We start from the raw sequence: 24,734 nt of genomic DNA, 5'->3' as shown, positions 1-24,734 counted from the left end.
TGTTGGTATAATATATGATAAATCTTTACCACTTGGCTGCATAGCAGGCTCTTGTGGTGGGTCGTCAAGCCTCTTTTATAACATTGATACAGTCAGGGAGTAGGTTAAGGTAACCAAACTCTATGACCTCAGAAAACCAGATCGCTAGGTTGAGCTGGGTCGGGGTGTCTGATCTCTCCATGGCTCTGGGTTAAGAGATGTGGGGAGAGATGTAGTTTTTGGTGCGGGACTATAGATAGTTCCAGTAACGTGGTGTACCACGGTTGTCTGGCCCATGTTGGAGCAACTAGGATGAGAGTCAGTGAGTGTTGCTGCAGTTTTTTCACCACTAGTGGAATGAGTGGGAGAGGTGGAAAGGCGTACAAAAATTTGCCTGACCAATTCATCCATATCGCATTGCCTCTGGACAATGGGTGTGGATATCTGGCGGCGAAGCTTGGGCATTTGGCGTTTTCGTATGTGGCGAACAGATCTATTTCTGGTTGTCCCCAAGTTTGGAAAAATGATCCCGACGACACTGTGGGAGGCCTATAAAACAGTACTTCGAGGGCAGGCTATTTCTCTGGTGACGGGTCATAAACTGACTCAGCAACAAGAAATTGATAGTCTTGAGCAAAAGGTATCCCTGGCTGAGGCAGAACATGTGGCGAATACAGATGAAAACACGGCACACGGGGTACACCTGGCACAACAGGAATACAAGTCTTATGTATGGGAAGTGGCGAAAACTAGGCTCACCAAAACACAACACACTATTTATGAACTAGGCGATAAAGCGGGTAAGTTACTAGCTCGGCTAGATAAAAAGGAACGGGCTAGTAGATGGGTGGTGCAGATACAATTAGACGATGGCAGTTCAACGGCAGAGCCCCAGCGGATCACAGAGGCTTTAGCGGCACATTACAGAAAGATATACACCCCAGCGGCAACAACCACAATAGCAGAAAATATAGAATTTCTCAAAGATATAGCTATGCCCACACTGGCCCCAACTGCGGATGAGGCCCTTGAAAAAGACTTGACTTCTGAAGAATTAACGCTTGCGGTCGGCGCGCTCCACACTGGGAAGGCAATGGGGCCAAACGGAATTCCGGTGGAATTCTATAAGAAAGCAGCAACGCAGATTGTACCGCACCTACTGAACATGTACATAGGCAGTTTAGAGAAAGGGGTCCTGCCCAGAGATCAGCGCCTAGCCACAATAGTGGCCATTCACAAACCCAACAAACCACCACACAAATGTATATCCTATAGGCCGATCTCTTTAATTAATGCCGAAGCAAAAATTCTGGCAAAAGTGCTGGCGACGAGGCTGCAGCCGTATTTAGCTACAGTAGTACACCTGGACCAGTCCGGGTTAATGCCAAATCGTAATACCGCCCTTAATCTGCGGCGGTTGCATGGTGTCATCGCGCGCTGCTCCACTATAGAGGAGGATACCGTCATTTTATCACTTGATGCTAGAATGGCGTTTGACTTGGTAGAATGGCCCTTCCTATTTGCAGTTCTTCGACACCTGGGATTTGGACCCAAGATATGCGCCTGGATCCAGCTACTTTATACACAACCATTGGCGCAGGTTGTAGTGAACGGCCATATATCGACCAACTTTCCGTTGGGAAGGGGGACACGACAATGCGAGATTTTGATATGGGATTGCCTTTATGTGGTGGTGAGCAGGGCCTGACTGGGAACCAAAACCGGCCCTGGCAAAGTGCTGCTCCCCCCACCCCTTGGGGGTGCAGCCGAGCTCTTTGCCAGGGCCGATTTATGCTGCAAAAACGGCCCTGTAACAAAAACGGCCCCCAGGGGCCCAAAACTGGCCCCCACCCCTGCGGCACACCGGGGGATTGCCCGGTGCCCACTACGGCCAGTCCGGCCCTGGTGGTGAGAAGGATACGAAAAGCTGTTTTGCTTTGCAAAACGGCTTTGTTTTTTCAATATAATAAAGGAGTTCTCTTTTTACATCTAGAGTATGAAGAGCTCTTTCTGCGACTGACTGTGGTTGCGAGAAGAATATCGGCAGCTCTACAGACTGACTGAGATGAAATGGAGAAATGACTTTAGGGAGGAATTTGGGATTTATCCTGAGGACCACTTTGTTCTGATGGAGTTGAAAAAATGGTTCTTGAATAGTTAATAAAAGACACATAATAGTTAGTGCCTGTAATTCACAGACTCTTCTAAGCGAAGTAATGGCTACAAGGAAAGCGACTTTCCATGTAAGAAACTGCAACTCGCATTTATGAAGAGGTTCAAATGGGGGGCCCATTAATCTTGTGAGAACAATATTTAAGTTGCACACTGGTGAGTGTGGTATCCTTGGAGGAATTATTCTTTTGAGGCCTTCCATAAATGCTTTGATGGCCGGTACTGTGAACAGTGATAGATGTTGTCTATTCTGTAAGTAGGCTGCTATTGCAGCGAGGTGTAACCTAATAGATGTAACATATGATGTGTTGAATAGACACATCTAATGGATTGACATTGTTGTTGGTATAATATATGACAAATCTTTACCACTTGGCTGCATAGCAGGCTCTTGTGGTGGGTCGTCGAGCCTCTTTTATAACATTGATACAGTCAGGGAGTAGGTTAAGGTAACCAAACTCTATGACCTAAGAAAACCAGATCGCTAGGTTGAGCTGGGTCGGGGTGTCTGATCTCTCCATGGCTCTGGGTTAAGAGATGTGGGGAGAGATGTAGTTTTTGGTGCGGGACTATAGATAGTTCCAGTAACGTGGTGTACCACGGTTGTCTGGCCCATGTTGGAGCAACTAGGATGAGAGTCAGTGAGTGTTGCTGCAGTTTTTTCACCACTAGTGGAATGAGTGGGAGAGGTGGAAAGGCGTACAAAAATTTGCCTGACCAATTCATCCATATCGCATTGCCTCTGGACAATGGGTGTGGATATCTGGCGGCGAAGCTTGGGCATTTGGCGTTTTCGTATGTGGCGAACAGATCTATTTCTGGTTGTCCCCAAGTTTGGAAAAATGATCCCGACGACACTGTGGGAGGCCTATAAAACAGTACTTCGAGGGCAGGCTATTTCTCTGGTGACGGGTCATAAACTGACTCAGCAACAAGAAATTGATAGTCTTGAGCAAAAGGTATCCCTGGCTGAGGCAGAACATGTGGCGAATACAGATGAAAACACGGCACACGGGGTACACCTGGCACAACAGGAATACAAGTCTTATGTATGGGAAGTGGCGAAAACTAGGCTCACCAAAACACAACACACTATTTATGAACTAGGCGATAAAGCGGGTAAGTTACTAGCTCGGCTAGATAAAAAGGAACGGGTTAGTAGATGGGTGGTGCAGATACAATTAGACGATGGCAGTTCAACGGCAGAGCCCCAGCGGATCACAGAGGCTTTAGCGGCACATTACAGAAAGATATACACCCCAGCGGAAACAACCACAATAGCAGAAAATATAGAATTTCTCAAAGATATAGCTATGCCCACACTGGCCCCAACTGCGGATGAGGCCCTTGAAAAAGACTTGACTTCTGAAGAATTAACGCTTGCGGTCGGTGCGCTCCACACTGGGAAGGCAATGGGGCCAAACGGAATTCCGGTGGAATTCTATAAGAAAGCAGCAACGCAGATTGTACCGCACCTACTGAACATGTACATAGGCAGTTTAGAGAAAGGGGTCCTGCCCAGAGATCAGCGCCTAGCCACAATAGTGGCCATTCACAAACCCAACAAACCACCACACAAATGTATATCCTATAGGCCGATCTCGTTAATTAATGCCGAAGCAAAAATTCTGGCAAAAGTGCTGGCGACGAGGCTGCAGCCGTATTTAGCTACAGTAGTACACCTGGACCAGTCCGGGTTAATGCCAAATCGTAATACCGCCCTTAATCTGCGGCGGTTGTATGGTGTCATCGCGCGCTGCTCCACTATAGAGGAGGATGCCGTCATTTTATCACTTGATGCTAGAATGGCGTTTGACTTGGTAGAATGGCCCTTCCTATTTGCAGTTCTTCGACACCTGGGATTTGGACCCAAGATATGCGCCTGGATCCAGCTACTTTATACACAACCATTGGCGCAGGTTGTAGTGAACGGCCATATATCGACCAACTTTCCGTTGGGAAGGGGGACACGACAAGGCTGCCCCCTTTCGCCGCTTCTTTTTGCGCTGGTGTTGGAACCATTGGCTGCCTGGATATGCCAGGACCCAGTTATCCGTGGGTTAAAATGGGCCATGGGATGGGAGGACCGCATCTCATTATATGCGGACGATATTGAATATGCTACTTACCAGTATGCATCTGTTCTTGGCATGTAGGGCTGCTGACATTCATATCTGTGCATAGATCGCCACCTAGTGTTGGGTCCGGATGTTTGCACGTTGTTGTCCTAGAAGAGTCTTCGAAGTATCCTGGGATAGGTGACTCCTCCCCTGGACTACAGTGCGCATGGGCATCCTCTCCATCCTCAGATTGTTTTTCGCCATTGTGGCAGTGATGGAGTAGATATAGAAAGTGATGACCATGCTTACAGTAATTCTGAGAGCTGCAGCTGCTACAGGCGCCGGGGAGGAGGGAGGGCGATATGAATGTCAGCAGCCCTACATGCCAAGAACAGATGCATACTGGTAAGTAGCATATTCAGTTCGAGGCATGTGGGCTGCTGAATTCATATCTGTGCATAGAATATATAGCAGTGCCCTCTTATTAGCGGCGGCTACCAGTGCCAGCTGCAGCGGTCTGAAAAAGAGTTTTGAGAACAGCCTGTCCTACAGCTGCCTGCTGTTTTGATTGCACATCTACACAATAGTGTTTGGTAAATGTATGTGTAGTGGACCAGGTGGCTGCTCTACATATGTCATGCAAAGGAATGTTTCCTAGGAAAGCCATTGAGGCCCCTAACTTACGTGTTGAGTGGGCTCGTGGGGGAATCGTTAAAGTACGTTTAGCCTTTTGATAGCAAATTTGGATACATTTAACGATCCATCTGGCTATTCCTGCTTTGGAGATAGCGTTACCTTTGTGGTGTGGGGCAAAGGCAACGAAAAGTTGTTGTGTTTTCCTAAAGGGTTTGGTCCTGTCGATATAATACATGAGGGCTCTTTTGACATCTAGTGTGTGGAGTGCCCTTTCTGCGACAGTTTGTGGGTTTTGGAAGAAAACGGGCAGTTCAATGGTTTGATTCATGTGGAACTGCGATACCACCTTTGGCATGAATTTGGGGTTGGTACGTAGTACGACCCTGTTGGCGTGAACCTGTATAAATGGCTCTTGAACGGTTAGTGCCTGGAGTTCACTAACTCTCCTCAAAGAAGTGATCGCTACTAGGAAAGCTACTTTCCAGGTAAGGAATTGAATCTCGCATGAGTGTAGAGGTTCAAAGGGTGGACCCATCAGGCGTGTGAGGACCAAGTTGAGGTTCCACATCGGAGCCGGTGGGTGGCTTGGAGGAATGACTCGTTTGAGTCCTTTCAAGAATGCTTTGATGGCAGGCACTCTGAATAGAGAGAGGTGCTGCCTGGTCTGCAGATAGGCTGATATTGCGGTCAAATGGACACGTATAGAGGTGTACGCCAGATTGCATCGGTATAGGTGTAATAGGTAACAAATAATGTTTTGGATGGATGCGTCTAGCGGGTTAATGTCATTATTATTGCAATAAATGACGAACCTCTTCCATTTGGCTGCATAGCAAGCTCTGGTAGTGGGTCGCCTGGCCTCCTTAATGATGTCCATACAGTCAGGTGGCAGGTTGAGGTAGCCAAACTCTAGGACTTCAGGAGCCAGATTGCCAGGTTCAGCTGTTGCGGATCTGGGTGCTGAATCTCTCCATGGTTCTGCGTCAAATGCTCGGGTTTGATCCGTAGCCTTTGATGCGGCACCACGGAAAGTTCAGGAAAGGTGGTGTACCACGGCTGGCGTGCCCACGTTGGAGCAACCAGGACGAGCGTCAGTGAGTGTTGACGCAGTTTGCGTGCCACCAGCGGTATCAGTGGTGCTGGGGGAAAAGCGTACGCAAATCTGCCGGACCAGTTCATCCATATCGCATTGCCCTGCGACTGCGGATGTGGGAACCTGGCGGCAAAGCTTTGGCATTTTGCGTTTTCGCTTGTCGCGAATAGGTCTATCTCTGGATGACCCCACTGCTGGAAGTACGGTTGGAGTACTGATGGGTGTAACTCCCACTCGTGCATTTGGTGGCTGTGTCTGCTGAGCAGATCCGCCATCTGGTTGTCCTTGCCGGGGAGGTGTTCCGCCATGAGGAACATGTTCCTCTGAATGGCCCACTTCCACATGCTCTGAGCCAGATGAGACAACTGTGGAGAGTGTGTTCCTCCCTGCTTCTGTATGTAGTACATGGCAGTCATGTTGTCCGTCCGGATCAACACGACTTTGTTGCACAAGTGTACTTTGAATGCTTTCATAGCGAGGAAGATTGCCATCAGCTCTAGGAGGTTGATGTGCATCTTCTTTTGTTGTTGTGTCCATAGTCCCTGCACTGTGTAATGGAGTACATGAGCTCCCCATCCCTGGAGAGACGCGTCCGCCGTCAGTATTATATGTGGGACAGGCTCTTGGAACGGTCGGCCCTTGCAAAGGTTTTGTGGATTCCACCAATGCAGAGAGTTGTATGCCCGACCGCTCACCAACACTAGGTCTTTCAACTGTCCTTGAGCCTGATTCCACTGACGTGCTAAGCACTCCTGAAGCGGGCGCATATGTAGTCTCGCGTGTGGGACTATGAAGATGCAGGAGGCCATCATGCCTATCAACTGCATGAACACTCGCGCGGGCAGGGAGTGTTGTGGTTTGAACTTGGAAATCAGCATTTGCATGCTGTTGATTCTCACTAAATTTGGCTGAGCTGTGGCTGCCAGAGTGTCTATAGTTGCACCTAGGTACTGTTGTACATGTGCGGGCTGGAGATGGGATTTTGGGTAATTCAGTGAGAACCCCAGACTGTGAAGGAGGTGAATGGTGCGGGACATGTGGCTGGCACATTGCTGGGCTGACTTCGCTTGAACGAGCCAGTCGTCCAGGTAAGGGTAGACGTGTATGTGCTGCCTCCGTAGATGCGCCGCCACAGTAGCTAGGCACTTTGTAAACACCCTTGGTGCCGTTGTCACACCGAAGGGAAGGACTCTGAATTGGTAGTGCTGACCTTGAACAGTGAACCTGAGGTATTTTTTGTGTGATGGGTAAATGGGTATGTGGAAATACGCATCCTTGAGGTCCAGTGTGGCTAGAAAGTCTCCCTGCTTGAGCAGCGGGAGGACTTGCTGGAGAGTGAGCATGTGAAAATGCTCGGAAAGAATGTATCTGTTTAGGGGTCTCAGGTCTAATATAGGTCTGAGTGACCCGTCCTTCTTCGGTATTAAAAAGTACAGGGAGTACACCCCCGTACCTTGCTCGTGGACGGGTACGACCTCTATTGCGCCTTTTAGAAGCATGCTTTGCACCTCCTGCTGTAAGAGCGTTAAGTGCTCTGAGGACATAGGACGGTTTTTTGGAGGTATTGTGGGTGGAGTGGAGGTTAGTTCTAGACAGTAACCGTATTTGACAATATCTTTGACCCACCTGTCCGTGGTGATGGAGTTCCACGTGGACAGGAACCTTTGTAGCCTTCCCCCGACAGGTGTTATGTGGTCGGGAGGAAGGGAGAGGGCGTCACTGCTTGTTCTTGGGGGAGGACCTGGTGTTGCCGTAGCCGCGTCCTCTGCCCTTTGTACTGGAGCCACGATATCCACCCCGGGTGTTTTTATCGTAGGTGGTTTGTGTATTGCTTTTGTTGTATGTTTGCTGTGACCCCTGTCCTCTACCTGCTCCTCTATTTCCGGGGCGACGAAAGGAGCCGCTCCGAAAGGACTGAGTTTGGAGAGCCCCCATGGACTTTGCAGTGTCCGTGTCCTTCTTTATTTTCTCTAGGGTGGTGTCAACCTCCGGGCCGAATAAATAGTCGGGGTTGACAGGCTGGTTGAGTATGTTGTTTTGCACCTCAGGTTTGAATCCGGAGATTCGTAACCAGGCATGTCGTCGCAGCATGACGCTAGTGTTTATGGCCCTGGCAGCTGTGTCTGCGGCATCCAGCGCGCACTTGATGGATGCGTTTGTGAGGAGCTGTCCCTCCCTGATGAGGATCTCTGCACCTTCTCTGAATTGGTCAGGGAGATGTTGGATTAGTTGCTCTAATGTGTCGTAGTGCGCTCTATCGTAGCGAGCGAGGAGTGCTTGAGTATTGGCAATGCGCCATATGTTGGCTGCCTGGGCGGCAATCCGTTTGCCAGAGGTCTCTAACATCTTGGACTCTTTGTCCGGGGGAGGAGCATCACCTGTTGTTTGTGAGTGTGCCCTCTTGCGAGCATTCGCAACGACAATGGAATCCAGAGGTAATTGGCCTCTGATGTAAGTAGGGTCCCCAGGCGCTGATCTGTATTTTTTGTCGATCCTGGGGTTTATTACTCTTGCCCTGGTGGGTTCCTTGAAGATGTCCTTTGCTGGTTTGAGGACACCCTTCAACATGGGTAGAGTTTTTATATTCCTTTCTGAGGATGCAAAAGTATCCATAAGAAAGTCGTCCTCGACGGTGTCCGATTGAAGTTGCACCCCATGATTGGCCGCAGCACGTTCAATTAGAGCGTTGAACGCTGCCGTGTCCTCTGTGGGAGATGTTTTTGCTCCATAGAGTTGCGTGTCTTGTGCATCCATAGGTGCACCTGGGTCCACAGGGTCATCCCAAGTTTGATCAGGGTCTTGTTGGCCGTCAGGGTCCATGTCTCCGGGGTAGGGGACTTGGTCACCCATGTAGTCCCCCAACGCATCCGTGTCGGAGTGTGTGGGAGAGAAGGATTGTGGATCCTGGTAGGGTGAGTGGAAAGGTTCGTAAAGAACTGGTTCTGAAGCCACAGGCAGCTTTCTTTTGAGTGGAATCCTGAAGGAGTCCAAAGCCGGCTCCGAAGTTATTTTCCGTTTGTGGATAATCATCCTGCCGGTGTCGGCGTCGATTATATGCGATGGAGACGTCTCCGCAGAGTGTTCGGCAGGCGTGATTGTGGTATGGGTCACCCGTGTCCTGATTTGGAACATTTTCGGGGCCGTGGATGGTGGTAGGCCAAAAGTAATGTTGGCTGGTGTCGAAGAGGCTGCTGGAGCTGTAATTGGCTCAGAGCCCGATGTGTCCTGGAGGACCATTTTCTTTTTGGTGCTTTGCGCAGCAATGGGTCGCGTCTGGAGCGCACTCGAGTCTTTCGCACCGACCGGTTCTGTTGAGGCGGTCGTGGATTTTTTCGGCGCCGGTGGGTCATCGAGTCGAGGGGCGGGAGTGGCCGTCGACTTCTTCGATGATTGTGGCTTAGATGTCGCCGTGGAAGCGGTGTGAGACGCAGCAGGCTGTTTGACCTTTGGGGTCGGAGTCGATTGCGTCGGTGCCGGGAGCCGAGCAGGTTTGGTGGTACCGAAGGCCTTCTTCCTTATGTCGACTCCGACGTCGGCCGCTTCGAGTTCGGCACCGAAGTCTCGTTTGGTGCGCTCGGTGCCGATGTGTTTTGCTGGCGTCGAAGGTGTGGAGGGCCTCGATCCGACCAGCGCCACTTTCGGTTTCGGTTTCAAGTGAACCAATACTGCTTTCGGTTTCGGTTTTAAAGAAGGGAAACCAGCCATTTTTGGCATTAATGGCTGCCGCTGAATGTCCGAGGCCGGGCCCGAGGGCGGGGCCGAAGAACTGCGGGATAAGTCTTGGGTAAGGCCCGAAGGCGATCCCTCGACCGGAGCCATAGACTGTTGCACTGGGCTTTCTTTAGTCTGAACGGGTAGGCCTTGCTCGTCACCGGAGCTACTCTCTTCGGCCCCTAAGGCCTCATCGTAGTCTCCTACCTCGGTGTCGTCTTCATCTCTGCGAAAGAGTGTTTCGTCGACGTCTCCCGATCCGGAGTCATGTTCGGAAACGGGACTGGAGGGTAGGTTCTCCACTTCTTCGACATCTTCGGTCTCGGCGTTGAAGATGTCGGCCGGGGCCGGTGCCGCTTGCTGTGCCTCGAGTCTCGCCGCTCGTCGATTCCGTAGAGTCTTCTTGGATCGAAATCTGGCACAGGCCATGCATGTAGATTCATCGTGATCCGGTGAGAGGCATTTGTTGCACACCGGATGGACGTCGACGTGGGGGTATTTCGCATTGCATACCGGACACCTCTTGAACGGTGTCCTCGATTCCATCGCTGATGTCGAATCGACGGTCGGGTAAGATGCGAAAGTTTGTTCTAGAAGTTAGTAAACTAACAAAGATACTATCGATACCGATCGATAACAGTACCGACGCGAGCTAAAGGCCTTTTGGCCTGAAAACAGGTTTTCCTAACTTGAGTCAAGATAACACATCCGAACCCAATGGCGGAAAAAAAACAATCTGAGGATGGAGAGGATGCCCATGCGCACTGTAGTCCAGGGGAGGAGTCACCTATCCCAGGATACTTCGAAGACTCTTCCAGGACAACAACGTGCAAACATCCGGACCCAACACTAGGCGGCGATCTATGCACAGATATGAATTCAGCAGCCCACATGCCTCGAACATTACTGTACCTAGCATCCACGACGCGCTCAATTAACTGTCTGCTGGATATATGTACGTCATATGGCCGGGTTTCCGGTTATACCATTAACTGGGCGAAGTCACACCTTTATGTACTTCATGGCTCCCCACCACGGCTTCCACGGGGATGTGAAATACAGATAGCAGAAAGAGGTTTCAAATATTTAGTGATATATGTAACATCTGATAGAACACAATTCATTGCCGAAAACCTTACACAACCCCTAATGCGGTTTTGTCGTGACGTCAAGCACTGGCGTTCACTACCACTAACACTTCTGGGAAGAGCGGCCCTCTTCAAAATGATGGCACTCCCCAGATTCCTATATGTACTGCAGAACACGCCGTTCCCAGTTTCCCCAACATACTTTACCGCAATAAACGCTGAAGTGACCAGTCTGCTATGGGATGGGTAAACGCCACAGACAGCAATGTATAAATTAACAAGAAGCTGGTATGATGGCGGTATTGCCCTTCCCAACATCAAAATATATTGTTGGGCCTCGCAGCTCATTGTTATAAACCAATGGCTTCACATACCCCAAGACGACCCAGTGTATCGTATGGATAGACACCTATTAGACACTGTAGGAATTATGGGTGCATTATATAATAAGATTAGGAGGCATAACCTTACAGGCCCGACGGCACCCACTATACAAATTTGGTTTGAGGTGCAACGAGCGCTAGGGTGGGAGGAAAAGATAACACAGGCCATGCCAATATGGGACACAAAAAGACTAGGTACACTGCGCAACGCTAAGGAGCTTCTGACAATGGGACCTGATAGTAATCTTGCGAGTGGGAGATCTATGGAAGAAAGGGGAAATAGTCACGTTTGCCCAACTACAGGCTGCGTATTGATTAGCAAACACTGAAACATTTCGCTACATACATAGACACGCACTCATGGCTGTAATCGCACCGGGCACACAGCTTGCGGAATCCTCACCGCTGGAAGATAGACTTCTCACAGAGGACCTTAACAGAAAAGCCATATCCCAAGCTTATCGGAAAATAATAAATAATCAGCCAGACCCCCTAAAAGCCCTTAATTCTAAATGGGAATTAGAGGTAGGAGAATTAGACGACACAGAATGCCAAGAAGCGCTTTCATCCCCTAGGGAGGTAGCGATATCATCAAAACTTAAGTTGATACAATTAAAAATTCTACATCGCACCTACTATACCCGAACGCTCCTACATAAACTTGACCAGACAGATTCACCGCTCTGCCTTCGACAGTGTGGCAGAGAGGGAACTCTCTTTCACACCCTCTGGCGCTGTCCCGCAATTACCAATTATTGGAAGGCAGTCATGCGCACACTTTCACAGGTCACAATGATTGCGACTTTCCCGGAACCAAGGAGATATGTTAATATGGGAGCCCACAGACCTTAACCATACAGCACAAACCTGGGTAACGTTGGGCATGATGCTGGCAAAGCGAAATATAGCACAACAATGGGGATCTCGACAAACTCCTACCCTTCCTCAATGGTGTAAGGATATGGATAACGCAATGATTGTAGAAAAGACAGTTTATATTTATAGAGGGTGCCCCCAAAAATGGACTCTGATATGGGGAGGGTGGAATACCTATCGGGGAAATATACGCGAGCCCCCGCAGGAGGATTCAGAATTAGAAGTAAGCGAATGATGGGACCAAGGGAACGGACGCAAGATGCTATATACTCTGGTTACCCACAGACGGACACTAGCACAGAGCGGTATTCACTGTTATAATCATGTCAGCGAACCATTATACTGTATGCTAAATGACTGTATATATATGTCACCGGATTGATTCTCCTTGTACTCAATGCCTATGTTTTTCAAAATGTCAATAAAATGTTGTTAAAAAAAAAATGTTTGGAAAAATGGTTGAAGAACTTGCGGATGAAGTTCCCGATCGTGAATCTGTTGCGTCTGATGACTTAACAGATCTGCTATGCTGTTTTCAACTCCTGGAACGTGTTGGGCTAGGAGAAAAATGTTCTGTGGAATAGCCCATCTCCAAATGGTTTGTGCTAGTTGGGAGATTTGCAGGGAGTGTGTCCCGCCCGGTTTCTGTATGTAATACATTGCTGTCATATTGTCGGTACGGACTAGGTCAGCTTTGCCCAGAATGTGTTTCTGGAAGGACTTTAATGCTAGAAATATGGCTAGTAACTCCAGGTAATTGATGTGGAGTAACCTTTGTTGAGGTGTCCACCTGCCTTGCATGGTGTGATGTAATAGATGAGCTCCCCAGCTGGAGAGCGATGCATCTGCTGTTAGCACAATCTGTGGAACAGGCTCGATGAACGGTTGTCATTTGGAAAGCTTTTTGGTGTTCCACCACTGCAGAGAGCAATGTGTGCGACCGTCCACCAACACCAGATGTGTTAATTGACCTTGAGCCTGGTTCCACTGACGTGCTAAACATTCCTGTAGAGGACACTTTTGGAGTCTTGCGTGAGGTACTATGAATATGCAAGAGGCCATCATGCCTATTAGCTGCATGAACACTCGGGCTGGGAGAGAGTGTTGCGGCAGAAACTTTGTAATGAGGCTTTGTATGCTTGCTATCCTGGTTGGACTGGGATATGCAAGTGCTTTTGAGGTGTTTATTGTCGCACCGAGGTATTTTTGTGTGTAGGACGGTTGTAGGTGAGACTTTGCGTGGTTTATGGTAAACCCTAAGTCGTGAAGCAGTTGGATTGTGGTGTACACACTGATGGTATGACCTGGCTTTTATTAGCCAGTCGTCTAGGTAGGGGAAGACATGAATCTGATGTCTTTGCAGGTGAGCTGCCACTACTGCTAGACACTTGGTGAAGACCCTGGGTGCTGTGGTGACCCCGAATGGGAGTACCTTGAACTGGTAGTGCTGACCGTCCACTACAAACTGGAGATATTTCCTGTGAGAGGTGTGAATGGGAATATGAAAGTAGGCGTCCTTGAGATCTAAAGTGGCAAGGAAATCGCCTTGTGTGAGAAGAGTTGAAGGGGGACCATGTGAAAGTGGTCTGATTGTATGTACAGGTTTAGGGGTCTGAGGTCCAGGATGGGTCTTAGAGAGCCGTCCTTCTTTGGAATGAGGAAATACAGGGAGTAAACCCCTGTGTTTTGCTGATACAGGGGAACTGGTTCTATTACATGTTTTTGTAGGAGGGAGATTACCTCCTGCTTTAATAGTGTTAAATGTTCTGTTGCCATTGGACGTTGTCTGGGTGGTATGTTTGGGGGGGTAGAGGTGAGTTCCAGACAATAACCTGACTGTACTATTTGTCTCACCCACCTGTCGGTAGTGATGTTGTTCCAGAAAGGTAGGAACTGTAGCAATCTTCCCCCGACCGGAGTGGGATGGGCCGGGGGGGATTGGAGGGAAGTCATTGGGTAGGGGTGGAGGCGGATCGACTGTTGTTGGTTTTGCCTCTACCTTTGTTATTGTTGCCTCTATAGCCTCTTCTTTGGTAACCTTTGGTGAATGTGGTTTGGGCGGGAGCCTTATAAGAGGTGGAGGAGTTGTCAGAGGAATAGCCTCTGGAGGTGCCTCTGTAAGAGGAGCGACGAAAAGAACATCTGGGAGCTTGCGATTGCAAAGCTCCCATTGATTTGACTGTGTCCATGTATTTCTTCATATTTTCTAAAGATGAATCCACATCAGGACCAAAGAGGTGTTTTTGGTCAAATGGCTGGTTAAGGATGGAAGTTTGCACCTCTGGCTTAAACCCTGAAATGCGTAGCCATGCATGCCTACGTAACAAGACACTTGTGTTGATGGCTCTTGACATCTAGAGCACACCTAGAGCGCACCGAATGGAGGTGTTGTTGATGAGCTTACCCTCCTGTATGAGGTCGTTGGCCTTAGTTTTATATTTTTCAGGGAGGTGTTGCAATAGGGTTTCTAATTCATCATAGTGTGCCCTATCGTATCTGGCCAACAGTGCCTGAGTGTTAGCTATGCGCCATATATTAGCTGCTTATGACGCTGTACGCTTGCCAGAGGCGTCTAAAAGCTTTGATTCTTTGTCGGGTGGTGGCGCGTCCCCAGATGTTTGTGAATTGGTCCTTTTTCTGGCAGTGGAGACCACTAAGTAATCCAATGGTATTTGTCCCCTGATGAACATAGGGTCTGCTGGGGCAGATTTATACTTTTTCTCAATCTTGGGGTTAATAACCCTAGCCCTAACTGGGTCTTTGAACACCTCTGTGGCGTGTCTAATGACTCCCTTTAACATAGGAAGAAAAGAAGTGGACTTTTGGGTTGTATCAAATGTGTCCATAAAGAAATCTTCCTCCACAGGGTCAGTGTGTAAATCCACCCCGTGGTATTGTGAAGCCCTGTGAATAAGTTGGTTGAAACCCATGGTGTCCTCTGGAGGGGAAGGCCTAGAGGGATAGATGTCCTCTTGTGGCATATTGGGGACGTCTGGTGTATTATAATCGTCACATGGGTCTGGGGTTGCAGGCGGACTATGATCTGGGTCATCGTCTGCACCCACCCCCCCATCATCTGAGGTGGTATCAATCTGCTGGTGGAGGAGATGAGGGTGGAGATGGAGAAGGGGAGTGATGCGGAGGGGGAGGTAGAGGAGGCGGTGGTGAAGGGACTCTGAGAGGAGACGTTGCAATGTCTCTTCTTTGGTGGAGATGGAGCCGGTAGAGGCATGTCCATTGGTCTCTTCTTAGGGCTTATAGAGAGTTGCCCTGTTTTAGGGTCCTTAATAAGCGTTTTTTGCAGTGGATTGGGTTGAAAAAGCTCTTCTGTTTGAGGTTGACCTTTAGGTGCCGATTTTTTCGGTGCCGAAGGCTTACGCGGCACCGATTTCGAAGCGGATTTGTGCTCTTTAGGTTTGAGAGAGTGAGATTTTTTTGTCTCTGCGGAGTCCTGCGGGACCGGTTGTCGTTTCGGTTCCGAGGGTTTTTTCAGTGCCGGTGGTTTTGTACTTGGTTTCGATGGCTTTTTCAGAGCCAATGGCTGTGTACCAGTATGTTTCGGTGTCTGTGGTAGTTGGCACAGTGGAGGAGGAAGAGGGTTTCTTTTTCAGTGCCGGGGTCTTTGTGTCGGCTCCGACGGCAGGCTGACTCGATCCCGAGTGTCCTGAAGGCTTAGCTGTAGACTTCTTTGCCGGGCCCGGAGGCGGGGCGTGAGAGGTAATGTCCCAGTGAGCACCTAGGCCCGAAGGAGAAGGTGTCACTGAAGCCTTTTTGGGGGTTTTAGGGAGGGGGTCGGGGTCAACGTCAGTACTTACGATCCGCTGCCCAGGAGTGATGTCTTCTACGTCGTAGTCATTTTCGGAGCCATTGCCGAGGTGCTGTTTGGCCCGCTCCTTCTCTGGTACATCGACGCCCTCGTGGAAGATGTCGTCGGGAATGGATGTCGACGAGCGAGCCATTGTTCGTCGAGCTCGACGGTCGCGAATGGTCTTTTTAGAGTGGAAGGAGGCACAAGCTGGACAGTCTCTGGCCTCGTGCTCAAGTGAAAGACACAGGTTACACACCTCATGAAGGTCTGTGTGTGGAAACTTCGATCCACACTGAGGACACTTTTTAAATGGAGTCCTTTCCATGAACCACGTGCTGTGGCATAGGAAGGCCCGAAGGCCTTCGTCGACGACCGGAACCGAATACTTCGAAGTTGAAGATGCGCGTCGATTAGGAATCGCGATCGAAAACAATACCGGAGAAAGGTGAAGGATTGCGCGTCGAAAGTTGTATTGTTCACGGTACCGAACAGGAGCGCGAGAAACACATCCGAGCCTGATGGCGGAAAAAAACAATCTGAAGAAGGAGCCGATGCGCATGCGCACTATCATCCAGAGGAGGAGTCACCTGTCTCGTGACTTCCAAAGACTATTCTAAGACTATTCTAAGACAAAAACAAGTGCAAACATCCGGGCCCAACACCAGATGGCGATCTATGCTCAAGTATGTGATCTGCAGCTCATATGCCTCGAACAGCACATTTCCTCACAGGTAGAGACTGAGTTTCTCCACCCTCTCATTTAGAAACCTAGCCAGGAGGTTCTCGTACAGAAAAATATCCCAATGAGTCAGCCATTTTCTGGGGCACAGGGCCTCCTGACATAGGACCCAAGACCCCACATCATCCTGCTTTTTGCAGTAGTGGTGTCCGTAAGAACTTTTACTACCCTGTCCTTGATGGATTGTAGTAAGGCCTTCAACACCAAGTGGAAGGCCCTCAACTCCAGCAATTTGCTGTGTAGGTGGGTTTTAGCTGGAGACCATAGTCCTTTGATCTACACCTCTCCCAGAAGGCTTTGAGGATTTACCCCCGGAGATCAGAGTTCTCTAATCTCCACCTCTCTCAGATGGCCTCCCCACCCCAGCAGTAATGAATCTGTGACCACCGTCAGCTATGGGTGGGGTAAGGAGAGGAGTCTGTCAAGGGTCCCCCTACAGTCCAACAGCCACCATTGTAGATCATTTGGAGTCTCTTCCAAAACCTGGATAGTGTCCAACAGATTCCCCTTGGTGCTGTGCCCACTGGGACGTCCGGTTCCGCAGCAGAGCCCACATGTGTCATTTGGTGTGGATGACTATAAGGCTGCCGGAGACCAATAGTCCCAGCAACATCAACGTCATCCTCACTGAGATCCAGTGTAATAGCTGAAACATCAAGATCACAGCCCAAATATCTTGCACAATCCACTCCAAGGGGATGGCATGAAACTGCACCATAGCCAGGATAACTCCAATGAACAGGAGAGTCTGCTAAAAACTTCAGCACATTGACTATGGACCCCAACAATGTCAAGAGGTTCACAGTCACCTGAAGGTGGTTCACGACTGCCTCTGGAGAGACCACTTTAAACAGCCAGTCGTCAAGTTATAGGAAAACTGGTATCCACAAAGTCAAAAGGTGTGCTGAAAACACTGCCATCACATTCATGAACACCCGAGAGGCAGTGGTGGTGCTGAAGCAAAGCACAGCAAATTGAAGATGTTCCTGGTCAACCTAGAACCGCAAGTAGCATCTGTGAGACTTCAGGACAGGAACAAGAGAGTAAGAGTCCTGCAGGTCTAAAGCCACCATTCAGTCAACTGGATCCAGGTCAGACAGACCCTGTGCCAGGGAGAGCATCTTGAGTTTGTCCTGCAAGAAGGCATTCAGAGGGTGGAGATATAAAATGGGACGAATGCCTCCATCATTCTTCGGCATGAGGAACTAACAGGAGTAATAACCAGTTCCTGTTTCCTGGGCCAGAATCTTCTCTATGGCTCCTTTGGCACGAAGAAGCTGCACGTCTTGGAGTAAATTGGACAAGTGCTCCTCCAAGGGATAACCCAACTGTCAAATGTTATATTTTGCCACTCCTGAATGATCCTGCCTCCTATAGAGTGGTCATGTGTCACTAAAGGCAAAATAAAGAGGCGGACACATTGTGGGCGCGATGGGCCTTGGTTGGGGGTAGGTGATGATGTTATGCCAATCTTCTGGAGTAGCCTCAAAAGAGGTGAAACGGATGGGGATACAATCTTGTGGGCACACAAAAGTAACCTGGTGTGGGGGAGTCAGGCCTTGGTTAGGGGTATAGGGTGGTGGTATGCCAATATTCTGGAGTAACCTCAAAAGAGGTAAAACTGGTGAGGATACAGTCTTGTGGGGGCAGAAAGGCCTAGGGAATGCGCCATGGCCCAGCTTTCTTGAAAGAGTTACAACGCTTACTCAGCCTATTTGCCAAACAGGCAAGAACCATCAAATGGCTTGTAAAGAGACTTGAACGTCTCCAGAGTAGACCGTGGATTTCATCTAAACATGCAGCCGAAGCAGTCCAAACTGCTTTGTCTAAGCTGTGGGTAGTGTCCAGCCTAGAGCGAATAGTGTACTTTGTGGTGCCCTGACCATGCTAGAAGGTTTGAGCCACGCTGGCCCAAACTTCTTTGGGGACTGTACCGGAGGGCAGGAACATAGCTCATACTAGGTGCCTATAAGGGTGTCAGTCAGGCCTCATAAAATTGGAGTAAAGGCTCCAATTAAGTTTGTCCAGTTTGTAATTTCTATGTTAGAACATCGGTTGTGACTTACATAGAGGGCATTTGCAAGTCCAAAAACTCCACCGTGTGCCTCACATCAACACCAGGAAGGAGGCACTCTCGTCTGTCGGTGGTCCAGGGAGAGAACACAATCCAGTATCTGGGAAAGTGCCTAACCCACTGGCATCTTGTTAATCCACATGTAAATTGTCGTCCTCATAATGATGGGGAAAGAACTCCCCCTCATCACCATGGTCCTCCCCAAAGTTTGGTTGGCTCTGGTCAAACTGAAAAGTTTGAGGAGTCCTAGGGAACAGCTCTGAGACAGAGGCATATTTCTGACTGAAACTGGGGCCTGGTGCGGTGGAACGGCATCAAGAAACAACCTCAGCTGAGAACAAGATGAATTAATCTCAAAGTCTGATAAAACGATAGGAAGGGAGTCTTACTGTGGTGCTAGTGGAATCGCTGTCTGAGTCAATGACACGTGGACCTTAGGGCCCAATTACGATCTTGGTCGTAAGGCATCCGACCTAACTTAGTGTCAGACCAATTTAAGGGACATTGTGCTGGAAGAAACTATCCATGATTGAATTTAGATTAAAGGCTAGGAATCTTTATTATAAACAATGTTTATCCTAGGGCACATTCAACATATAATGGCAGATAACAGAATTTTATTAAACGACCTGTATAGGAGTGCATTCCTTATTTTATGTATTATTATTTATTGTTAATTTGTGTGCTTAATTGTTTCTCAATATATTGTGTGGAGTCGAGAACACGTTGGACGGATGGAGTCGGTCAAGAGGAGTCTTTAGGGTAAAAAGCAGAAAGGAACGTCAGGATACGAGACACCGACGAAGTTAAAGAGTGGGGCTCAGTTTTAAACACAAAAGACTGGTATATGTGATGAGATCTAGAACGATAATAATCAGAAGTTCCATCGCGAATACAGGTTACGACTGGCCCCTGACGAAGGGACGTGGGGTCCCGAAATGCAAAGGGCAGGCAACGACAGTCGTCTAAGGAATTTACATCTGAATTGTTGGACAATGATAATTATTTAACAAATAATGCTGCGTTAACAAGCATGGAGATGTAATTGTGTTAAAAGCTATATAATCACTATATGTATCATGTATGCAATGTAATGTCTTAATATTGTAAAAATGATTATGTCGATGCAATAATCATAATACAAGCATATTGAAAAGCACAAAGGTACTGGTATTATATGATAACATAAGTGGTTGATACAACCTAAAAGTAATTTTGTTTGTTAAATACAATTAAAGCAGTGCACACAGGCAGTTTCAGGCTCTATAGCCCCTGAACTCTTTTTCATTCGAAGATGGCAGAATTTGCCATCTAGCAATGAAAAGATTAAAATTTGCATCAGTTATTTGTGAATTATATATTTTCATAGTGTAACTTAACATAAGGTGTTAATTTGTAAAGTGCACCTTCACCCCAAAGGGTATGTTGGCACTGAATAATAGAGGTTTGTTGTTCTCCAGCTTGTAGGTACTCTTGTCTATCATATTCTTGAAACATGTACATCACCCAGGGTGCTGACATTTGGGGAATGACCCAGATACATCAGGGTGCCATCAGCATGCAGGAATACCATATCCTTTTCCAAAAGTCACAAAAAGGCCACCCAAAGCTCCTTAGACTCAGTTCAGTGAAGAGACTGTGACAAGTGTTTAATTACAACGGCAAACAACAGGCAAGAGAGGCTAGCGGTGTTTGTTAATTGCCTCACTCTGGGTTTTATGCAAAAGTTGCACCTTATTAGTTGCTTTGGAGCTTGACTCCTTCCTCAGCTCCCTGCTCTCTACAGTTGAGGCGAAAACACATCCATTGCAAAACTGCTAACAACTAACACCATCAAACTAAATTGAAATAATTAGCTAGATACAACTTTGAGAATGTTTCTATCAGAGATGCTTACTTTTCTGTGGCTTTTGGAGTGTTCTTCTCTTCGCCTCTTGCAAAGGGACCCTCTGACGCCTCTTTCATGAAGGTGAAGTACATTTCTGCAATCATATCTGGGTCAGCCCTACCCACAAGCTTCAGGATGGAAGCATGAAGTCGGAAAAATACCTTCCAAATAAACCAAAAGGAACATTAGCAAAGCAAACCTTTGGACTTGGGTCTTCAAATGTTACTGTAGAAATGGCCATCGCAGAAAACAAGCCTAATGAAATAATAATGGTTTCATTCAGGCTAATACATTAGCCTTAATCTCATCATGATCACCCTACTATCCAAATTCAAAACACAATGTTCAAAAGACTTTTTCAATGAAAAATAAAAGTACTGATACATTGGTCCCTATTTATGCATTACATGCATTTGAAAACTATGTCAAAAGGACTTACAGTATTTCCTCTCAGACAAATCTACCTACTTAAATAGCATAAAAGAACAAGTCATTTACCTTTGGTAACAATCTTTCTGGTGGATACTTACCGCAGATTCCTCATCTTGTGATTATTCCCCAGGTGTCAGACTACATCTGGAAACTTTAAAGGAGTGCATTTGTGCACTAATAGGTGGCATTGTGCGGCTCCGCTCTGACTTCGTTACACTCTTGAAGTGCAGAGTGGAGACACATATAAGAGCAACCCATGCACATTAATGTCATTTGCTTTCTTAAGCGGTCAACTCCCGCAATGGCAGATTGGCATAAGTAGTGTGCAGGTCGCGAAATTGGGACCTTTTTAGAGTACCCACCAGAAAGATTGTTACTGAAAGCAAGTAACTTGTTCTTCTGATGGATACATCTAACTGTGGTTTTCTCATCTTGTGAATTGATACCACAGCAGTACCTCGAAATAAGGTTGGCCTGTGAACAGGCTCAAACCAGAAAGTCCTGCAGGACAAAGCGGGCAAAATGCCCATCTCAATGGACCGGACGGTCAAGACAGCAGTGCTTCATGAACATATTTACCAATGACCACGTAGCTGCCTGTCAAATGTCCAGGACAGGCACTATGCATGCGAACGCATTAGTGTCAGCTTTGGCTCTGGTAGAATGAGACAGTAAGCCCTTTGGCGCTGCTTCTTCACAAGTGCGTAGTAGATCTTGATCCCAAGAACAATCCTTTTTTACATTGCCTTACCCATATTTTGCCCAGGAGAAACCTATAAAGAGCTGATTGTCCACCCGATGTTCTTTGGTGCGATCTACATAAAATCTTAGTGCCCTTTTAGGGTCCAATCGATGAAATCTCTCCTACTTCTTATAGGGATGAGGTGGAGGAAAGAATGCCGGAAGCGGGACAGCCTGCTTCATATGAAATGGAGTAACTACCTTCTGCAGAAAAATAGCTCGGGTCCTCACACTAACTTATCTAGAAAGAGGTGGGTTGACACAAAGAACCTGAAGCTCGCTCACACACCTATTGGATGTTATGGTGATGAGAAAATCAGTTTTCAGCATCAGAAGCCTTAATGGACAACTAGGTTTGTTTGTAGATTTATATAGCGCAGCTTTTCACCTGCGAGGGTATCCAGGTGCTGTCCATGGGCATGGGGAGATTAAGTGATTTGCCAAAGAAACACAGGATGATTCGCTGACTCAAGAGACTCGAACCAGGATTCCCAGCTCCCGAGTCAGCAGTGGCTCAAAAGAGGTGCACACCAAAAAAGTTAGAACTAAGTTCAAGTTCCCTGTCGCGCCACGAAGTGTTGGGAAAACAAATGTTTCGAACCTTTCCAAAAATCTCATCAAAACAGGTGTCTTAAATAAAGAAGGCTGAGCTGCGAAAAAACCTATTAAAAAACAGAAAAACCACAAAACAGCTGAAGGAGTCGACAAATAGCCTTTAACAGTGCTCAAAGCAAGACTTTGCTGGGCCAGGGCCAAAACAAATAGAACAACTTCGCCTGTAATGGGTTAAACTGTCAGGTGCTGCACAAAGTGACAACTTTGTCCCAACGACTGGCGTACGTACATTTTGTGGAGGAACGCTTCACTGGCAAAATGACATCAACAACCTCAAGAGAAAGGTCACAGGAGGTCAACTACCGCCGTTCTTTCTCAAAGCATGGAGCTGTAAATCGTGCAAGCTCGGGTTCAGGACCCTGCGCAGCTGCGATAGTAGAACCTCTCTAAGCAGTAGCTTGATCGGAGAACAAATGCTCACACCCAGGAGTTCCAGGTACTACACTCTCCTGGCCCAGTCCAGTGCCGATAGGATAACTTGGGCCCATTCTTTACTGATCTTCTTCAGAACGCAGGGCAAGAGAGGCAGCAGCGTGAAAGTCCTGAGCTCCACTCTAGATGGAATGCATCTTTGAGAGAGAGCCTTCTTTGGAACTCCAAATTGCAAAAGTGTTGAAATTAGTTCTTGTCGGTGGCAACAATATCGAGGCAGGGTTCACCTCACTGATAGGCGATGCCTTGTGTCAGCTCTCGATGTAACTGCCATTCGTGGTCTTAGAAACATCGGTGGTTGAGTTTGTCTGCCCTGGTGTTTAGAGATCGTACCAGGTGGTTCACTAGCAGAGAGACTCCCTGGCGATTCAGCCACTTCCAGAGGCGTGGAGCCTCGTAGCACATGACCCCACCCCTCCCTGCTTGTTGCAGTAGGACAAGACCATGGAGCTGTCCGTGAGCACCTGCACCAGCCTTCCTCTGATTGTGGGCCTTCAACACCAAACAAATCACCTTCAACTACGACAGAATGATGTGGAGTTGGGTTTCCTCCACATACCAGAGGTCTCTGATCTCCTCCTCTGCCAAATGCCCCCCCCCCCCCAGCCCAGAAGATATGCATCTGTCACCACTTTATATCTGGGTGGGGTAGGGAGAGGGGTGTGCACTGGCCTAATTACAGTCTAACAGCCACTCCTGCAGATCTCTTACAATCTCTCCTGAAATCTGGAAGCAATCCAACAAACTCCCCTGGTGCTGTGCCCACTGGGACGTTTGGTCTGACTACAGAGGCTGCATATGCCACGTTTTACCAGAAGGAAGACAAGAGTAGCCTCCGAGTCATCCACACTAAGATCCAGAACAGAGTCTGAAACATCAGAATCATAGCCTGATTGTCCTGGTATCTCCACTCCAGGGGAAGGTCACAAAACGGTACTATATGCAGATTGGATCTGAGAAACAGGAGCATCTGTAAATGAGTCAGGTTTGATTTAGACATGTTGATAGTGAACCCCAACCAAGTTAGGAGTTTTGCTGTCATCTGGAGGTGGTTAACGACTGCGTGAGCAAGCCTGCTTTCAAGAGCTAGTGGTCGGGGTAGGGGACGACTGGTACACCCAAACTCCGAAGGTGCTGTGACCACTTCCATCACTTTTGAGCCACTCGTGGGACCAAAAGGAAGCAATGTGAACTGAAATTTCTTCTGGCACACTATAAACCACAGTTTGAGCCTGTGGGCCTGCAGGGTGGGGATATGGAAATAAGTGTCCTACAGGTCCAATGCCACCATTCAGTATCCGTCGTCTAGGGTAGACAGGACCTGGGCTAGATTCAGCATCATGACTGTATCCCTCGATAGGAAGACATGAAGAGGGTGAAGTTGTAAAATAGGACGAAAGCCTTAGTCCCTTTCAGCACAAGGAAGCAGCAAGAGTAACACCCAGTTCCTACTTCCGAGGCTGAAATCCTCTTTATGGGCCTTTTGGCCAAAAGGGTCTGTGCTTCCTGATGCAAGATGGACAGGTGGCCTTCCGTCAGCAGCCCTGATGGGGGTGGAATGTGAAGTGTGAAGTAAAGAAAGGAGAAGGCGTAGCCCCGATGTACAATTTGGAGGACCAACTTCTCTAAAGTGATGGCTTGCCACCCTTGGAGGACACATCTCCGACACAGTGGCTGTGTGCCTGCAAGGACACGTTAAATTGGTTTTGTGACTGCGAATGCTGGAGGTGTGGGGGACTAAGCTGTATGTTTTCTCTGCTTTATTGGTTTTGTCTTTGTGTGCCATGGCCTCAACCACCAAAGGGCTGAAATGCCTGCTGCACTGGAGGAGAAGTTGATGCTGGAAAACCTTAAAGCTCCTGCCATACCCATGAAGGTGGCAAATATATATATATTTTTTTTATATAATTCTTTTTTATTAAGACAAGGTAGTGCAAATTTAAACAATGTTACATCATAAATGCCAATGCAACATCCATACATAGGGCTCCCCCCAGTTAGAAAAAG

The 24,734-nt window shown here is 48.0% G+C and overlaps 1 protein-coding gene across 8 annotated transcripts in view; it reads right to left on the bottom strand.

Moving 5' to 3' along the window:
* The window catches only part of CABIN1 (calcineurin binding protein 1), a 1,566,474-nt gene that overhangs the window by 862,665 nt on the left and 679,075 nt on the right, over nucleotides 1–24,734 (bottom strand). For all 8 annotated transcript variants that reach the window (XM_085634628.1, XM_085634623.1, XM_085634621.1 and 5 more), the window contains one exon: nucleotides 20,517–20,668. In XM_085634628.1, coding sequence (XP_085490754.1) covers nucleotides 20,517–20,668 — 152 coding nt within the window. The remainder of the gene's footprint in view (nucleotides 1–20,516; nucleotides 20,669–24,734) is intronic.

This window comes from Triturus cristatus, chromosome 11 (genome assembly GCF_964204655.1).
Source record: "Triturus cristatus chromosome 11, aTriCri1.1, whole genome shotgun sequence".
In the NCBI taxonomy this organism is placed as follows: Eukaryota; Metazoa; Chordata; class Amphibia; order Caudata; family Salamandridae; genus Triturus; species Triturus cristatus.
This window is presented reverse-complemented; position numbering and strand designations above follow the sequence as displayed.